We start from the raw sequence: 15,341 nt of genomic DNA, 5'->3' as shown, positions 1-15,341 counted from the left end.
CACACAATGCAAAGATTGAGTCAACTTCTCCCCTTTTTATCTGGTTTCAGATGTGATTTTCATAATGCTCACAGCTGCTACTTGCCATGGGTGAGTTTGAATGACCATCATACGCTTGAAACAAAGTTGTTTACCCACAATTTTGGAAAGATGCCAACAATTTTGTCTGGCCCATTTTTGGGATTTTGTATGAAATTTTGTCTAATTTGCCTTATTTTCCCTCAGTTGTGCTGCCTTGTTCCAGTACACACAAATAAAATAAAACATGTATAACTGCAATACTTTTCTGGGAGAAATACTCAATTTTCTGGAACCATTTCAAGGGTGCCAACATTTTCAGCAATGTTAGCAAGTATGGTGAATGTTGGGGGTGTAGTATTCTATCTACAGTACAAAGTCTGATATAATTGTATTAAAATCATGTACAGCAATCAGAACACTACCCCTTCCAATATGATCCAAGTATAAAGCAGTGATTTCCGACACTGGCTCTACAGCACTGGCACAAGTACAACTCTCAACATGTCCATTTCCAGGTTGAAGACAACGAATGTAGAATATAATTAAATTTTGCTATGGTTGGATCATATTGGGCGCACTGTCCCAAGTATAGGCTGTAATATGTCCATGGCCCCGTTGGGTGGTGTAGTGTGTCAACAGAATGTGACACTATTGTATTATTTTAATTTGTATTTAAACATAGCGGCAAAATCACATGTCCCCATGTGACTATGAAATGATGACCTCTAGGGATATTTAGCACAGTCATTGAACACGTAATTTCCAGCTGGTTAGAAAGTGATCAACAACAGATGCCCAGATGGGTGTGACCATAGATAGAGCAACATGTCAGCTGTGCATGACGTAACGCACCCAACATCTGTTTGGTAAGAAATATTCCACAATCTGCTAGGATTCTAGAACCAATCCACAAAATAATTTTAAGAAACCAATGAGATTGCATCATTTACGATCATAAGACATTTATAAGTCACAAAATAAGACTGGGATAAAAACAAAGCCGCAAATTCCAAGTCAGTGCATGTAGGCAATAAGGGTATAGTTGGGCCCCTATCAGAGTGTGCTAGTCTCCCAGAATATCCAAGACACAGTAAAAGAAGTCCTCCCAAAAAAGCCTCCAAATGATGTACACAAAAACTGATTATCTAAAACCTGACATATTTCGATGGGATTGCCCTAACCATCTTACGTGTTTGGAGACCTTCTGACTGTCTCCGACCTTTAATGCTAGGGAAAAGAAGGATCCAATCACTCAATGGTTGTTCCTTTTGTTCAGCAGGGAGATAAGCCGCAGCCAGGAGGAGAAGTCAAGCAGTGGCTCACTAAGAGAACACAAGAGTGGAGACGAGTCTTCCCATGCATGGGCGGGAAAATTGTTTACCGACAGCTATCTAGCTTGTATGGCCACTTTAACAATCAGCTGAAAAATATCCAAGGTGAACAGGTATCTAAGCTTTCCGACTGATTTTTTTTTACCATTTGGCAAACAGCGACTTAAAATAACTTGTGTAGCATACAGGGTAAAATATAAAACATCATGTGAACTAAGTAATTTCCAAGTTACAAGTAAAAGTAACTAATAGATAACTGGTGGTGTTTCAGCCATCTTTCTACTCAATGTCTTTGGTCATCTGTAAAATTCCGTAATATCAGTGGCATTTTACACACCAGAAAAAAAGAGAGTCCTGCCAAAAATGTATCCAGCACAGACACCAAAGGCGAAAAGCCATCTCTCCCAACTCCCTGACGTGTGTGATGGCTATAAAATGGAAAGATAAATGTCCATATCTAGTTCATAAACTTTAGCATAGAAAATTGTCCAATAGTCACTAGTGACTACTGAACAATTTTCTATGCTAAGGTTTACGAACTGGATATGGACATCTTACAAATTGGCACACTGGTATAGAGACAGGACACTGCCCACAATCGTAAAAGGAGACAAGTGAGGGTACAAGATGCTCATATGGCAATGTTGTTGTAGCAGAGTTCTTGCAGGTTGTAAGCTTTTGCGTGAAGATGGGTTTTCGTGTCGCTTTTGAACTGAATTCTCAGTTGTGGATAGCCAATGAACAGACTGAAGAGGATGCTTCAATAGTCAAGGAGTGAGATGATGAGGGCATGCACTACCATGTTTGTTGATTCAATGTTAGGAAAAGAGCAGATTTGTAATATTTGAGGAGTCAGAATGTGGTAGAAATTATGTAAAGATAGATTAAATTTTTGCCACAAGAAGTTTGAGAAAGTGGAAGGAGGAGTAGGATATTGCTGATAGATATGGCTGATAGACACTATGGAATTCTGGACAGCAGATATGAGACATCTCAAGGTTTAGATGGAAAGGAAGAGGGATCCTAGGGCAGAGTCCTGAGAAATCCCAACAGAGGTGGGCAAGATGAGGAACTGGCGTGTTAATGGGAGATACCAGATGTACAGTTAGATAGTATTTACTGATTGGCGGTTATTTAAACCGAAACGGTCAGCAGGATTTTGCTAAGTAAATTACAGGCATTGTCAGGTTGGAAGTGTTAAACTGAATAAAATGATACCTGGGGGTGAAGAAATCTGTCTTGTGGTTCTTGTGTAGACCTGCCCACAGGCCTGTCCCGAAGAGCAGACTGTCTCTCTCGCCCGTGTTTTGGGGCGGGCCTGTGGGCAGGTCTTTCCCTGGTTTCTGTGGCTTAGAGGAGGAATAATAAGACCTGCCCACAGGCCACCCCTGAGCACGGGCATATCATTAACTGAAAACTTCTAACAGTGATTACACAAGAACCAAAAGACTGATTTCTTCATCCCAGGTATCATTTTAATCGGTGTAAAAGCACCAACTTAACAGTGCCTGTAGTTTACTTAGCAAAATCCTGCTGACAAGTTCACTTTAATAGCCTGTTCATACAGGCAATCTGTGCTGAACAATCTGTAATAGATCACTCAGTGCAAATAGGCGGACATTTAAGTCCTGTTTACACAGAGCGATGCACACTGCAGAGAATGAGGATTTTTTTCTGGAGCACAAAAGGTCATTTTTTTTTTTAAATTCGTTTATTAATCACAATAAAATACAGTATAAACGTTTGTCTTTGTGATTGACTTGCACGATTACATTCGCAAGATAGAAAAAAGACATTAGAGCATACATATATATTAATCATTTGTATTTATATGGAATAAGATATATACGTGAAATCATGGAACTGTCAGTATTCAGAGTTCCTAAACTATAATCAAACCAAACTAAACTAAACTAGACTAAACTAAGCCTTCAAAACTATTACTACGCCGCCTTTTAGCAGTAACATTACACTTCCATTGCGCAACATCTGCAGAACAAGAGATCATATAGACTGTATCTTTATCAATCAGTTAATTCACAAAGTAAGATGGGAGGCATTCCACCTGTCCCAGATTTTATTGAATTTGCCCGGGCAACCCCTATTCTGGTAGAGTGTGCGTTCATATGAGACAGTTGTGTTCACCAGCTCAACCCAGGACCTAAGTGTAGGGGGTGACCTTCCCATCCATCGTAACGCCAACATTTTTCGTGCCAAAAATAGTACCTCCCGTAAAAAAATTCCAACATAATGTTCCCAAACCTCCGCATCCCAAACTCCAAACAGACAGACCAAGGGCTCAAGAGGGACCGGGACTGACAAAAGTGAGGTCAATAACGACGTCACCTCTCTCCAATATTGAAAAATAATTGGGCACTGCCATATCATGTGTATGAAGTCAGCATCCGAAGAGTGGCATCGCAGGCACTCCGACGTCGAGTATCGACCCATCCGAAAAAGTCTCACTGGGGTCAAATATGACTGATGGATTATATATAATTGGGTCATCTTGTTATTAATTGACGGGGATACTTTAAGGGGAGAGTCCAGAACGTCCTCCCACGCCTCACTCTGCATATCAGGGATAAGTCCCTCCCACTTGCCCTTAACCAAGTCTATAGCCGAGTTCGCTCCCATTGACAACAGATATGTGTATAAGGATGAAATAAGACCCTGAGGTCCCTGCGATTTAAGAATGCCTATCAGTGGCAAAGATGAGATGTTGCGGTTTGCTCCCACATTTCTGGTATATGACTGAATAGCTGTTCTAAGTTGTAAATAACGGAAAAATTGAGATCTTGGAAAGGCATATTTAGCTTGCAGCTGTTCGAAAGACATAAAGACCCCTTGATCATATAAATCCCCCACCGAAAGAACCCCGTAAGAGATCCAAAAACCTGCAGATGGGTGATCCATCAGCATGGGGAAATAACCATTGTCCCATAAAGGCATTTCAGCAACAATATCTTCAAATCCAATAGCTTTTTTAATCTGCCTCCAGGTTGATCGTGCCAGTCGGAGCATGGGTAGCATGCGGGGAGCGCTTATTTTCCCCGACTCCAAAAGGCCTAATGGACATTTAGCGCTAACGGAACTAACCAGATGACTCTCAGAATTAGGGAGGTTATTGTGAGGCATCCATTTACTCAGTGCCCTCGCCTGTCCCGCCAAATAATATAAAAAAAAATCAGGCAATGCCGCTCCTCCCCCCTGCTTAGATCTCTGTAGAGTGGTTAATTTAAGCTTAGGCCTACTTTTTCCCCATATGAATGAAACAACCTGAGAGTTTAAATTGGTAAAGAAGAACTTCGGTACAGTTACTGCGCTGTGTTGAAGACAATAGTTAAATTTAGGGAGCAGTATCATTTTAATGAGGTTAATACGACCTGCTACAGACAATGGAATCTTGCTCCAAGATGTAAATTTCAGTTTAGCGTAATCCAGCAGAGGAAAAATATTGAGGTGTAAGTCTGACCCACTATATTTAGACATATATATACCTAAGTACTTAAAGTTAGATACTATAGGCAATGAGGAAAGGGCACTGAGATTAGACGCTGGGGTCTGAGAGAGAGGCAATAAGGCAGATTTATCCCAGTTAATATATAGGCCTGAGAACCCACTAAATCTATCTATGGTAACAATCACCCTCGGTAACGTCTCTTCCGTGTTATCCATGAATACTATCATGTCATCGGCGTATAAACCAATGGTATCAGTGCGATCCGCTATTTTTATACCCTCAATACCGGGGGAGGATCGAAGACGTATTGCCAACGCCTCTATTGCTAAAGCGAATAGGGCTGGGGAAAGGGGACACCCTTGACGGGTTCCCCTATATAGTAAAAAAGGCTCAGAGATGGAACCATTTACTATTATACGGGCCTTTGGTTTCATGTATAATATATTAATCCAATTCAGGAATTTGGCTCCAAAACCATATTTCTGTAGGCAGGCGGATAAGAAGGGCCATTCAAGAGAGTCAAACGCCTTAGCTGCGTCCAACGACGCCAACGCCCAGTTATTATCAGGTAGTAGAGAACTGTATTGGATTATCGATTGAACCCGCCTGATATTTATAGAGGTACTCTTACCAGGCATAAAGCCAGTTTGATCCGGGTGTATAATGTCCAGTATGATAGAGTTCAGCCTAGTGGCTAAAATTTTAGTAAAGATCTTATAGTCTACGTTTACTAACGATATGGGGCGATAAGACCCACACTCCAATGGATCCTTCCCCTCTTTTCTGAGTACAATAATATGTGCCTCATAAAAAGTATCGGGCAGACATCCCCCTCTCCATATCTCTCTGAATACTTGTAATAAAAGTGGAGCTAGTATTTCTCGGTATTTCCTATACAATTCGACCGGGAAGCCATCCGGCCCAGGGGCCTTCCCAGAGGCCATATCCGTTATAGCTTGCTCTATTTCCTCTAGGGTAAATTCAGCGTCCATAAAAGCCTGCTGTGTGGAATTCAGTGTAGGGAATTCTATATCGGATAAATATTCTAAACAATCTGAAACACTGAAATCACTCTTGGACTCATACAACCCCTTATAATAATTATAAAAGCACTGAAGTATTTCCTCGGTGGTGGTGTTCAACGAGCCACCTGGCGAACGAATTTGTATTACCATATTAGACGTATTGTGTTGACGTACCAGGAAAGCCAAAAATTTCCCCGCCTGATTCCCCATTTCAAAATATGATTGTCGCGTAAAAAACAGCTTACGTTTGGATTTAGTGTCCAGGTGCTGGGCATATAATCTTTGCAGGGTTAACCACTCAACCTTATTGTTGTTAGTCTGACTGGCTGTATATGCGATCTCAGCATCTTTCAAGCGTTGCTCAATCTCATCGTCGTCTCTCGATGTCACCCTTTTAACATAAGAAATCGTAGAGGACAAACAGCCTCTTAGGTACGCCTTAAGGGCGTCCCAGAATAAATTAATATCCTGAGGTTCTGGGTGAGATCGAGTATAACAATTCAACTGATCAACTGTTCTATCATTTGAGTCTATTAGTTTAAGCCAAAAGGGGTTTAACTTCCATATTCTACCATTAGTCAGTTTCCCAAATGTAAGCGTGAGAATAACTGGGCTGTGGTCTGAGATTCCTCTATTGCCATGCTCTATACCGCTTACCCATTGCACCAAACCGCCAGACCCAAAAATATAGTCTATACGGGACAGGGAACTCTTAGTAGATGAGTGGCAGGTGTATCCTTTTTCCCCAGGGTGACGTATCCTCCATAGATCCACCCAGCCACTATTTTCCATGAACAGTGCCAGCTGAGTCGGGGGCAATGAAGACAGCAAGGACTGAGGCTCCCCAGATGACCCATCTCCCAGTCTCAACCTATCTAGACAGCTATCCATAACCAGATTAAAGTCACCCATGCAGATGACATGTGCGTCTGGATAATTTAACGCAAAACTCATTGCCATTCTAAGTATTGAAATATTAGCTGGAGGGGGGTTGTAAATGCACAATATAACATATTCACGAGAATTAATTAATGCATGAACAAAAACAAAACGTCCCTCTGTGTCCCGCCGAGTCGTCCTGGCCCCCCACCGAACATCTCTATGTATCAACAATGACACTCCTCTCGAGTAGCTGGTGTGGAACGCATGAACATGCCACTGTACCCAGGGTTTCTGTACACTTCTGGCTGTATCTCTAGTTAAATGTGTTTCTACCAAGGCCACAATATGAGGATGATACCGCCTGATCTGGGAGAACACCTTAATTTTCTTCCGGGGTGATTTAATACCCCGTATGTTCCAGGTCATACATATCAATTTAGACTCCATATTCATTCCTTGACCTATGGTGTACAATGGTGGTCGAAATAGATCTACAGACTATGCACAAATAATTATAACAGCTCCTAAGGCGGCTTTTACCTAAATGCTTATTAATGCTAGTTAAACTTGACAAAAAAAAGAGAAAACTTAACAAAAACTGAACAATCTCGGAGCATTGTTTATCGCTCCCATCATCAAATAAACCTGGGGATACCCCCGCTGACTCCAGCGTCCGGTATTGTTGGTATTTGAACGCTCCCAGAGAGAGCCCCAATTTCAAAATTTGAAAAGAAGCATTAGTTGGTCGGAAACTTATCAGGGTTCTGTTGCATTAGACCTCCCACGGGATCGCAGCCAGTCCTCTGCCTCCGATGGGTCAGTGAAGAACAAGGAGGAACCATTGCAGACCACCCGGAGACGTGCTGGATAAATCATGGAGTAGATGATACTCCTGTCTCTGAGTTGTTTTTTGACATCCATAAATTTTGCCCGCTGTTTCTGAAGTTCAACGGAGAAGTCTGGGAAAATCGAGATTGTAGCGCTATTAAACTTGATGGGACTCTTTTGTCGTGCCAATCGCAGAATAGCATCTCTGTCCTTACAATTAAGAATGCGTGCCAGGAACGGTCTGGGTGGGGCTCCAGGAGGAAGGGATCTTGTAGGGACTCTGTGGGCTCTCTCCACCGAGAATAATGGGGAGAATATGTCTCCCAAGGAGGATTTGAGCCAATCTTCCAGGAATTTTTCAGGTTGTTGGCCTTCTGAGTGCTCCGGTAGACCAATAATGCGAATATTGTTTCGACGCATCCTGTTTTCCAAATCGTCTGCCTTTTGTTTCCAGGCATTTATAGACCCGGCAACTTTCGCTAGTTTGGCCTCCATAGGTTTGATAGTGTCCTCCACCTGAGATACCCTTGTTTCAACTTCTGTTATGCGTCCCTTCATGGTTTGCATGTCTTGCCTTAGGCGCCCCACTTCCGTATGTACATCCTCTATTTTTTCGGAAAGAGACGTCCTAGTTAGAGATATGGCTTGCATTAATTGTTCAGATGCTTGCTTAAGAGTCAAATCATCTTGCTCGCTCTCATCAACACTATCAGAGAGACGGTTTTTCCCACGCTGAACTTGTGAGGAACTATTTCTAAGAGATCTTGCACCATCTGAAGTGTCACTTCTAGCGAATTCCTTTAGTTTGTCAGCTGCAGTTGTGTTCTTTGGACGATGCATGGTTAATAATTGTGTGGCCCAACAAGGTGATTAAATTAGGTCCGTAGATTTATCACACGATCACACCAGGGCTGTGTATGAACCCGGCCGGGCACCCCTATAGTCAGGAGGTATATTGGTGTATAGTCAGGAGGCACAGGCTGCCAATATGGCGGAGACCCCTGTTACAGGGAGAGCTTTTTGTAGCGATGGCAGCAGGGGGGAGGCCCAGTAAAAGTGCAGCCGGCCAGGACGTGGTTAATAGGGGAGCGTGGGGCTCAATCTTCCAGAGCACTCACCACGATTCCCCGTAATATGTGCAGAGCAGGTTAAGTGCTCACCTCCCAGTCACGCTGCGGTGATAATGAGCCGCACCGCGCCTCCTACTGCAGGAGCGCGCGCCTCGGTAATGGCTGCCGCCCGCACAGCCGCCGCCGCCAATGTGAGTTTCTTTGTCTCTCCGCCTGGCCCGAATCCCGCAGCTCTCACCTGCGGGTTTAAGGTACCGTCCGGTGACCAAGGGGGCTTCAGCCGCAGCCACAGACAGCCTCGCGCCGCCTGCCCGCAGGCCGTCTTCCCAGAAAGATGGCCGCCGCTACACGTGGAGCTCACCGCTCCGCAAGATAAGTCCTCTCCTCCGGTTTCCTCCAGCCACAGCTATGGTCTTTTTTCAGGGGGTCGGCAGCCTCCAGGCTCCCAGAGACCCCAGCAGAAGCAATTGAGTGCACAAAAAGGGGGTCCTTTATGCAGGATATATGCAGGATTTTTAGGAGCTCTCACTGTATGCGTCCTTCCTCTCTCAGTCCATAGCCACGCCCCTCACAAAAGGTCATTTTACCCAACAAATTAGGATTTTTCTTCCTAGGAACACTTGTTCACGATAATCGTGCAGTGTAAATGGACCATAAGGGAATGCCATATGGTCATTTCAAATTTTTGTTTGGTATGCCAGGGGTGATAGTAAACCAATTTCTGTTGTTGCAGTTGGAGGTACGCCGTGATATTGACCGTCAGATTTTAAGATTCCTATGTGGATGTGCTAGTTTCTGAACTAGGGAGAACATGAAAGTTTGTAAGTATAGTAGATTGTGGTCAGATATGAGATACATTTGAAAAGGATTGACAAGATACAAAAGGTAGGTAAAAATCAGGGATGGGGTGAGTTCCTTTTTGTGAGCAGAGTACCAGTGTGAGAATGAAAAAGGAAGCGATTGGAGTGTGTAAGAAGCTGAATGGCATGTGTCATTGGTGATGTGAGGGCTAGTACAGCTCTGACTACAAGTTGTTTTAGGCTTACAGTAATTTGCAGACAGTATTTTTTCGTCTACAGCACCGTCTGACAACTTAATTCCTGTAATCTCATTGATCACACATACAGATTAATGCCCCTCAACCGCCTAAGTATATAGTCTACACGTCCAAAACTAAACATAATACTAGTTTGATTGTGGTATGGTGCTTGGGACTGTGCCAGGAAATCAGGGCACTTTTTGTTGGAAGCCATGTGAAAGGTTTATGAACCCAATAGCAATGCAGATTTTGGACAGCCCATTTTTTCAGTCCTTATTAGAGCATGCAGAGATGGTGGTGTGAAGCATCTTGGAAATTAGCGGGCACCAGCAGTGGTGCAGCCGGCAAACTATGCATTTACATTGTGGTTCCCCTGGGGAAGGATCTGGCTAAAAAGCCTCCTCGTGAGAAGTTAGTCTTTGAGGCACCTGTTATTTTACTCTAGTTTGTACAACCTTTTATCCCTTTGTGGATTCTCAGGAAAAATCCTAAAAATAAAAAAAAGCTTCATGTTCCTGGAACTGCAAGCAAAAGGTTAACTTACATTCATGCTAGAACAACCTGTGGTTCTACCAGAGAGACACCTAACAATTGCAGTCTTAGTTGTAGTTTTTTTAAAAACTGGGGAGGTCCACAGGTTATAGATCACGGTTCTAGGAAATAAGGCATTACAAGTCAATCTTCCAGTACCCACCTGACAAAGAAGCAAAGCAAATTGTATTAGTGACCATTCCCTGACCTAAAATGTTCTTTGGCCTGTTTAAACCGACCAGTAACAAACTGCCAAACAGCTTGTCTGTTGTCCATGAGTAGTCATTTTATGGTCTGTATCTGTAATGGTCCCTGGGTAAAGGTGCCATTATTCTTCTTGGAGTGTTTTGCCTGGACTATCAATGTAACCAGTGTTCTGAACAGATTGGAATTGTCCCTTCAAAATCACATTTTATGATGAAGTAATGTGTATCACATGTAAGTAAGACTACTGTGAAAATGGTTGGAAGTTTAGAAGCATGTTGCGTTATACTGGTGCACTACACAACCCAAGGAGATACAAGAGAATGCATGAACTATATTGTTCACAAGGTTGTATTTTTTGGAACCAAGCATCATTAAATTAATTTGAGAATCTAATTTCCTTCAGCTTATCTCTTAACACTACATATAGACATACAGTAAATTTACCCCAAGTAGATATGAAGCTACAGATCCTCCATCCATTCTATATCAAATTTCACACCCTTAAATCTATACATACATTCAGCTTTATTTGTAAGGTCTGCTTACCAGCACCACATTGAATTTTTCTTCCAGTTCTTCCGAATTTGGTCTTGGAAGCTTGGAAGATGATCCTTCTCTTTGTTTTTGAGGTGGAGTCCCATTTGTTGGCTGTGTCTTTGAGTCCCGGGCCTGGAACATATCCAGGGACCCAGCTGCGTTCCCCATAATCCAAGCTGCTCCTAGTTTCCACGCTCCTAGCTCCAGCCTTGATACTTACAGTGATGGGGGACAAGGGTTATGTGAAAACAAGGAGAAGATGTATAAAGTACAGGAGACTTACTACAGAGTAGCAGTAAGGTTTGACACGGACACACCCAACTTCCGATTATGTGGTTGTCTTCTATGCATCACATGCTTGCCACAACGACCAAAGGGTACAAGCAGAAGGAAGGAAGGTGTGGCAATAGATTTTTGCAAGCAAAATAAGTGATTTACTGAGGTACAGAAGCAGAAATTACATCGTATTGTGTCTCGTCTTCTCCTTTCACGCTGAGGTTCTTCTCTATAGTGTCAAGATTCACTTCTTGTCCGGTTGCTAGAACTTGCTTGTGTGGCTGGCCCTTTTATTGGACGTTTAGGGGGAAGACGTACGACGCAGCTGACCACAAGGCAGGAGGAAGGAAGGTTTCAAAATCAGATGGTAGATGTTGAGAGGGAGGAAGGATAGTTGGTTTAGGTTCTTAATTTTTTTCTTCCCAAGTCCAAAGGATGCTGTCTAAAAAGTTTATAGAGGAATAGTAGTATACAGCAGGAGAAGATCAATGCAGGGAGTGAGGTGGAGACACTGAGAATGGTGTATATAGTGATAGAAAGGCAAGGTGCATGTGCTGAAACCAAATACCACAACAGGTTATAGGATCTCCTTACCTTCAATATTCAGGATCTGTTAACCCTAAAACCCTGCTAGGAAAGCTTGAGGTTTCATAATTTGCAGAACATTTTACAGACAGTAAATAAATAAAAGTACAAAAAAAAAAAAAAAAAGGATTCTCTAAAAATCTTAAAGACACAAATCTAACAAACTATCTGGCCAGATCTCTATGCTCCCAAGAAGCAAGATGATTGTTGCTGTAGCTGTTTGTGAACACGCTAAGCGTATTCAAATATGAAAAACTCTACTGTTCTCATAAAACCCTCCCAACTTGGAGCTCAGCTGCATCTCTGTACTGGTACCCAGGCACGAAGTACATGCAGCCCCTCTTTCAATTTGTCCTTTGTTTTTCAAGAGCTTTAAATTTTTATGTACATTTTATTGGTATCATGTTGGTGTTCATACAACTATCTGGTAAAAATGGGATAAAAAGATAAGAGGTAAAATATCCCAAACATTAATTTGACTATTTTAGCATTTCTTTCATTCAGAATATGGGATAAATATATGCTTTTAATCGTTCGGACATGAGTGTGGCGATACTTAATGTTATTTTTCATATTTTAATCTTTTTTGTGCGAAAAGTAGGACGATTTAAACTTTTACATTTATTTTTAAATATAGTTTTCATTTTTCATATTTTTTTTAATTATCCCTTTTAAAAGTGTCTTGAACGTGCGACTGCCTGCAATGTGGTTTTTCTTTTACATTATTTTAGAATACCAGCATTTAAGAAATCGGTAGGGCCAATGGTCTGTGAGATACACACTTAATTATATGTATCACCCATGTAATGTAAATATATATATACATACACACACACACAAACAAAAGTCACAGCATGCACAGTGTGTATTAGCCCCAAACATCTGAATTACTGCCTTCCATATTGCAAGTACTTTTCAGTAAAATATCATTCATCTTAAGTGCTGTAGTCATGCATGAAAATATGTTGATAGGACTGTTCCTTACCATCATCCTCAATTATTTCAACCAGGGTGCGGACCATAATATTACTAACTTGCATGATGTTACCACTAGAGGGCAGCCGTTCTTAATATGCATCAGTTTGGTCGCAAAAACTTGGTCGAAGCATTTCAGGGGTTACTATTTAATTAACTTTACACTCCGTTATCTTTATATTATTCTTTAATAAACTGTAAAATCACTGACACTCATAATAGAAAATGAAGACAAAACAAACGTCACATTCAGTTCTGGTATAAAACACACAAATGATCATAGAAAGGACAACTTTTGGCACTTTTTTTTTTTTCCACAAATGTCAGTAGTCAGAGACAGCTTGGATATAGACATTTTGCCCGACAATCCAGTCTTTAGGCCAAGTATTCCTTTCCGTTTGCATATTCCATTTTGTACATAAAGTCTGTTTTTCCGTTAGTCTGTTCCTGTAAACGAAATGCGCGAATGGAAATGTGAACGGAGTTGGAGGCTGTGCCTTTTTAGTTACCAGTCTCTAAAACTTTGAGACCAATCTTGGCATCAGAGAAGGAGTAAACGGTCAATTCACCACAATCCCCCATCACAACATTTTAGTAATCAGACAAAACACATTTTTAATGGTGGCCTGCAATTACAAAGAAAGTTCCACACATAAAAAAACAAACAAAAAAAAAGTATAGCGCCTCTCTAGTCTCTAGGTTTTGTTTGGTATTGCACCGCTTCTCCATTTAAACAAGGCTGAGATACTGAATGTGACAGTACATTAACAAGGGGGAACGCCATTTCTGCAGGCCCTCCCCTTTATGAGAAGATCCCAAGCAAACATACAGGACGTTGTTGGTTTAGTCCTCCATTTTGTCTTGAAAATTACAAAGTTAGGAACGTCTGCAGGGAAGAGCACTTCCATCCTGAATATTAGTGAATACATCTACATACTGCATGTAGCACAACGTATGATGATCATAGGCAAGATACAAATTGATTTAAAGGGGTTGTCCAGGATAAGAAAAACATGAGACTTTCTTTCAGAAACAGTGCCACCCCTGATCATGGGGTTGTAAGTGGTATTGCAGCTCAACACCATTCAATTCAATAAGGCTGAATTGCAATACCAGGCCCAACCCTTCGTTAGGGGAGTTGCTGATTTTGAATGAAAGCTGCCATGTTCTTCTAATGCTTACAACCCCTTTAATAAATGAGTGCTCCTCACATGCAATGTGCAGTAGATGTAATACGCGGAGAGGTCTGCTGTATATGTATATAATGCACTTTGTTATATACACCTGCTGGCTATGACAGTACGTGGCCTTCTCCAATAACACATTAGTATAGTAGTGGCTCCTCGTGGCCAGATATATACACCAAATGCGCTGGGTCTGGCATTGGTAGGAGATAGACGTTCGGTTGTAATTTGCCACATCTATCAGATCAGGCAAACTTCACAGTCCCATCTCTTGGTGAACGCTCCGCCCGTAGACAGTGGACAGTCAATTTGGCTGATGTTACTGCTTGTCCATGGGAATTGGAGGCCTGACATGTATACACCCCAGCATCATTGGGCGAAACATCGGATATAATAAGGGTGCAGCTCCCCGACTCCTCATACTCAATCTCAAATCGCTTAGACTCCTGGATTGGGGATCCAGAGAAAAACCACAAGACTTCGGGGTCTGGGAAACCTAGATTGAAGAAAAAAAGTATGGGGAGGGGGAAAAAAAAAAAAGTGAAGAAAATGCTTTTCCTAAGATGCATTTTTACACAAGAAAATAAAGTTTTGAATGAGCGTAAATGGTGTCACCAGTTCCGGATTATTATCATTGTAATCACACTGATGATTACCTAATGAACAAGAAATGCTTGGGTGATTGGATCAGGGAATACAGGGAAAGTGCTGCCGGTAACATGTACTGTACGAGCACCGAACGATCGAATTAGCACTTGACCTGTCCCCATATTTGTCCAGCGGTTTCATATATAGTTGATCAGTGCTCGTAAAAGGTGCCTTGATTGGCCAAAATTAGCTCTACTAGATGCACCTTTATTTTGTAGTGTTTTTTTAAGTTCTAGCATATTCTATAGACTAATCCCTTCCATCAGTCCCTAATCCCAGTGGGACCATCGCACCTATCAGACAGGCAAATGTAAACTGTTCTGTAGATTTTAGAAGAAGGCAGTATACCCTCAAACATGGGAAATATACAATTTCTAAGCAGATGTTGACCTGGTAGGAATCTATGCAGGGCCACTGTTAATAAAGGTACATTTTAAAGGTGGAAAAAAGGGCAATTGGACAAGGCTGCCTTCCCTAGAAGTTCCCTCATAAGAATGGTCATTGCCCTGGATTACAATTTTAAGGGGCTTTCCAATACCATATCGATGATCTAGCTTCAGGATCTGTAACACCTGTGACTTGCTACTAAACAGGGTGATGGAGCTCTGGTGTTCCTCTCTATACTCCGTTTACATCTGGGGGGTGATAATGGGTGGTGATCAGTGGGTGATAGACGATTAAAGGGGTAGGACACTCACTGATCTGATAGCGACGACCTATCCAATGGCCTATTCTCCTA

General features: G+C 41.9%; 2 protein-coding genes across 2 annotated transcripts in view; both read right to left on the bottom strand.

Annotated features, from left to right (window-relative positions):
* The window catches only part of FMNL1 (formin like 1), a 97,619-nt gene extending 85,998 nt beyond the window's left edge, over positions 1-11,621 (bottom strand). The window contains exon 1 of the mRNA XM_069751374.1: positions 10,944-11,621. Coding sequence (XP_069607475.1) covers positions 10,944-11,102 — 159 coding nt within the window. The 5' untranslated portion in view covers positions 11,103-11,621. The remainder of the gene's footprint in view (positions 1-10,943) is intronic.
* A 1,318-nt stretch (positions 11,622-12,939) lies between these two features.
* The window catches only part of LOC138664568 (myosin light chain kinase, smooth muscle-like), a 63,453-nt gene continuing 61,051 nt past the window's right edge, over positions 12,940-15,341 (bottom strand). Inside the window, exon 18 of the mRNA XM_069751373.1 lies at positions 12,940-14,450. Coding sequence (XP_069607474.1) covers positions 14,200-14,450 — 251 coding nt within the window. The 3' untranslated portion in view covers positions 12,940-14,199. The remainder of the gene's footprint in view (positions 14,451-15,341) is intronic.

The sequence above is a fragment of the Ranitomeya imitator genome, chromosome 2 (genome assembly GCF_032444005.1).
Source record: "Ranitomeya imitator isolate aRanImi1 chromosome 2, aRanImi1.pri, whole genome shotgun sequence".
NCBI classification, from domain to species: domain Eukaryota; kingdom Metazoa; phylum Chordata; class Amphibia; order Anura; family Dendrobatidae; genus Ranitomeya; species Ranitomeya imitator.
This window is presented reverse-complemented; position numbering and strand designations above follow the sequence as displayed.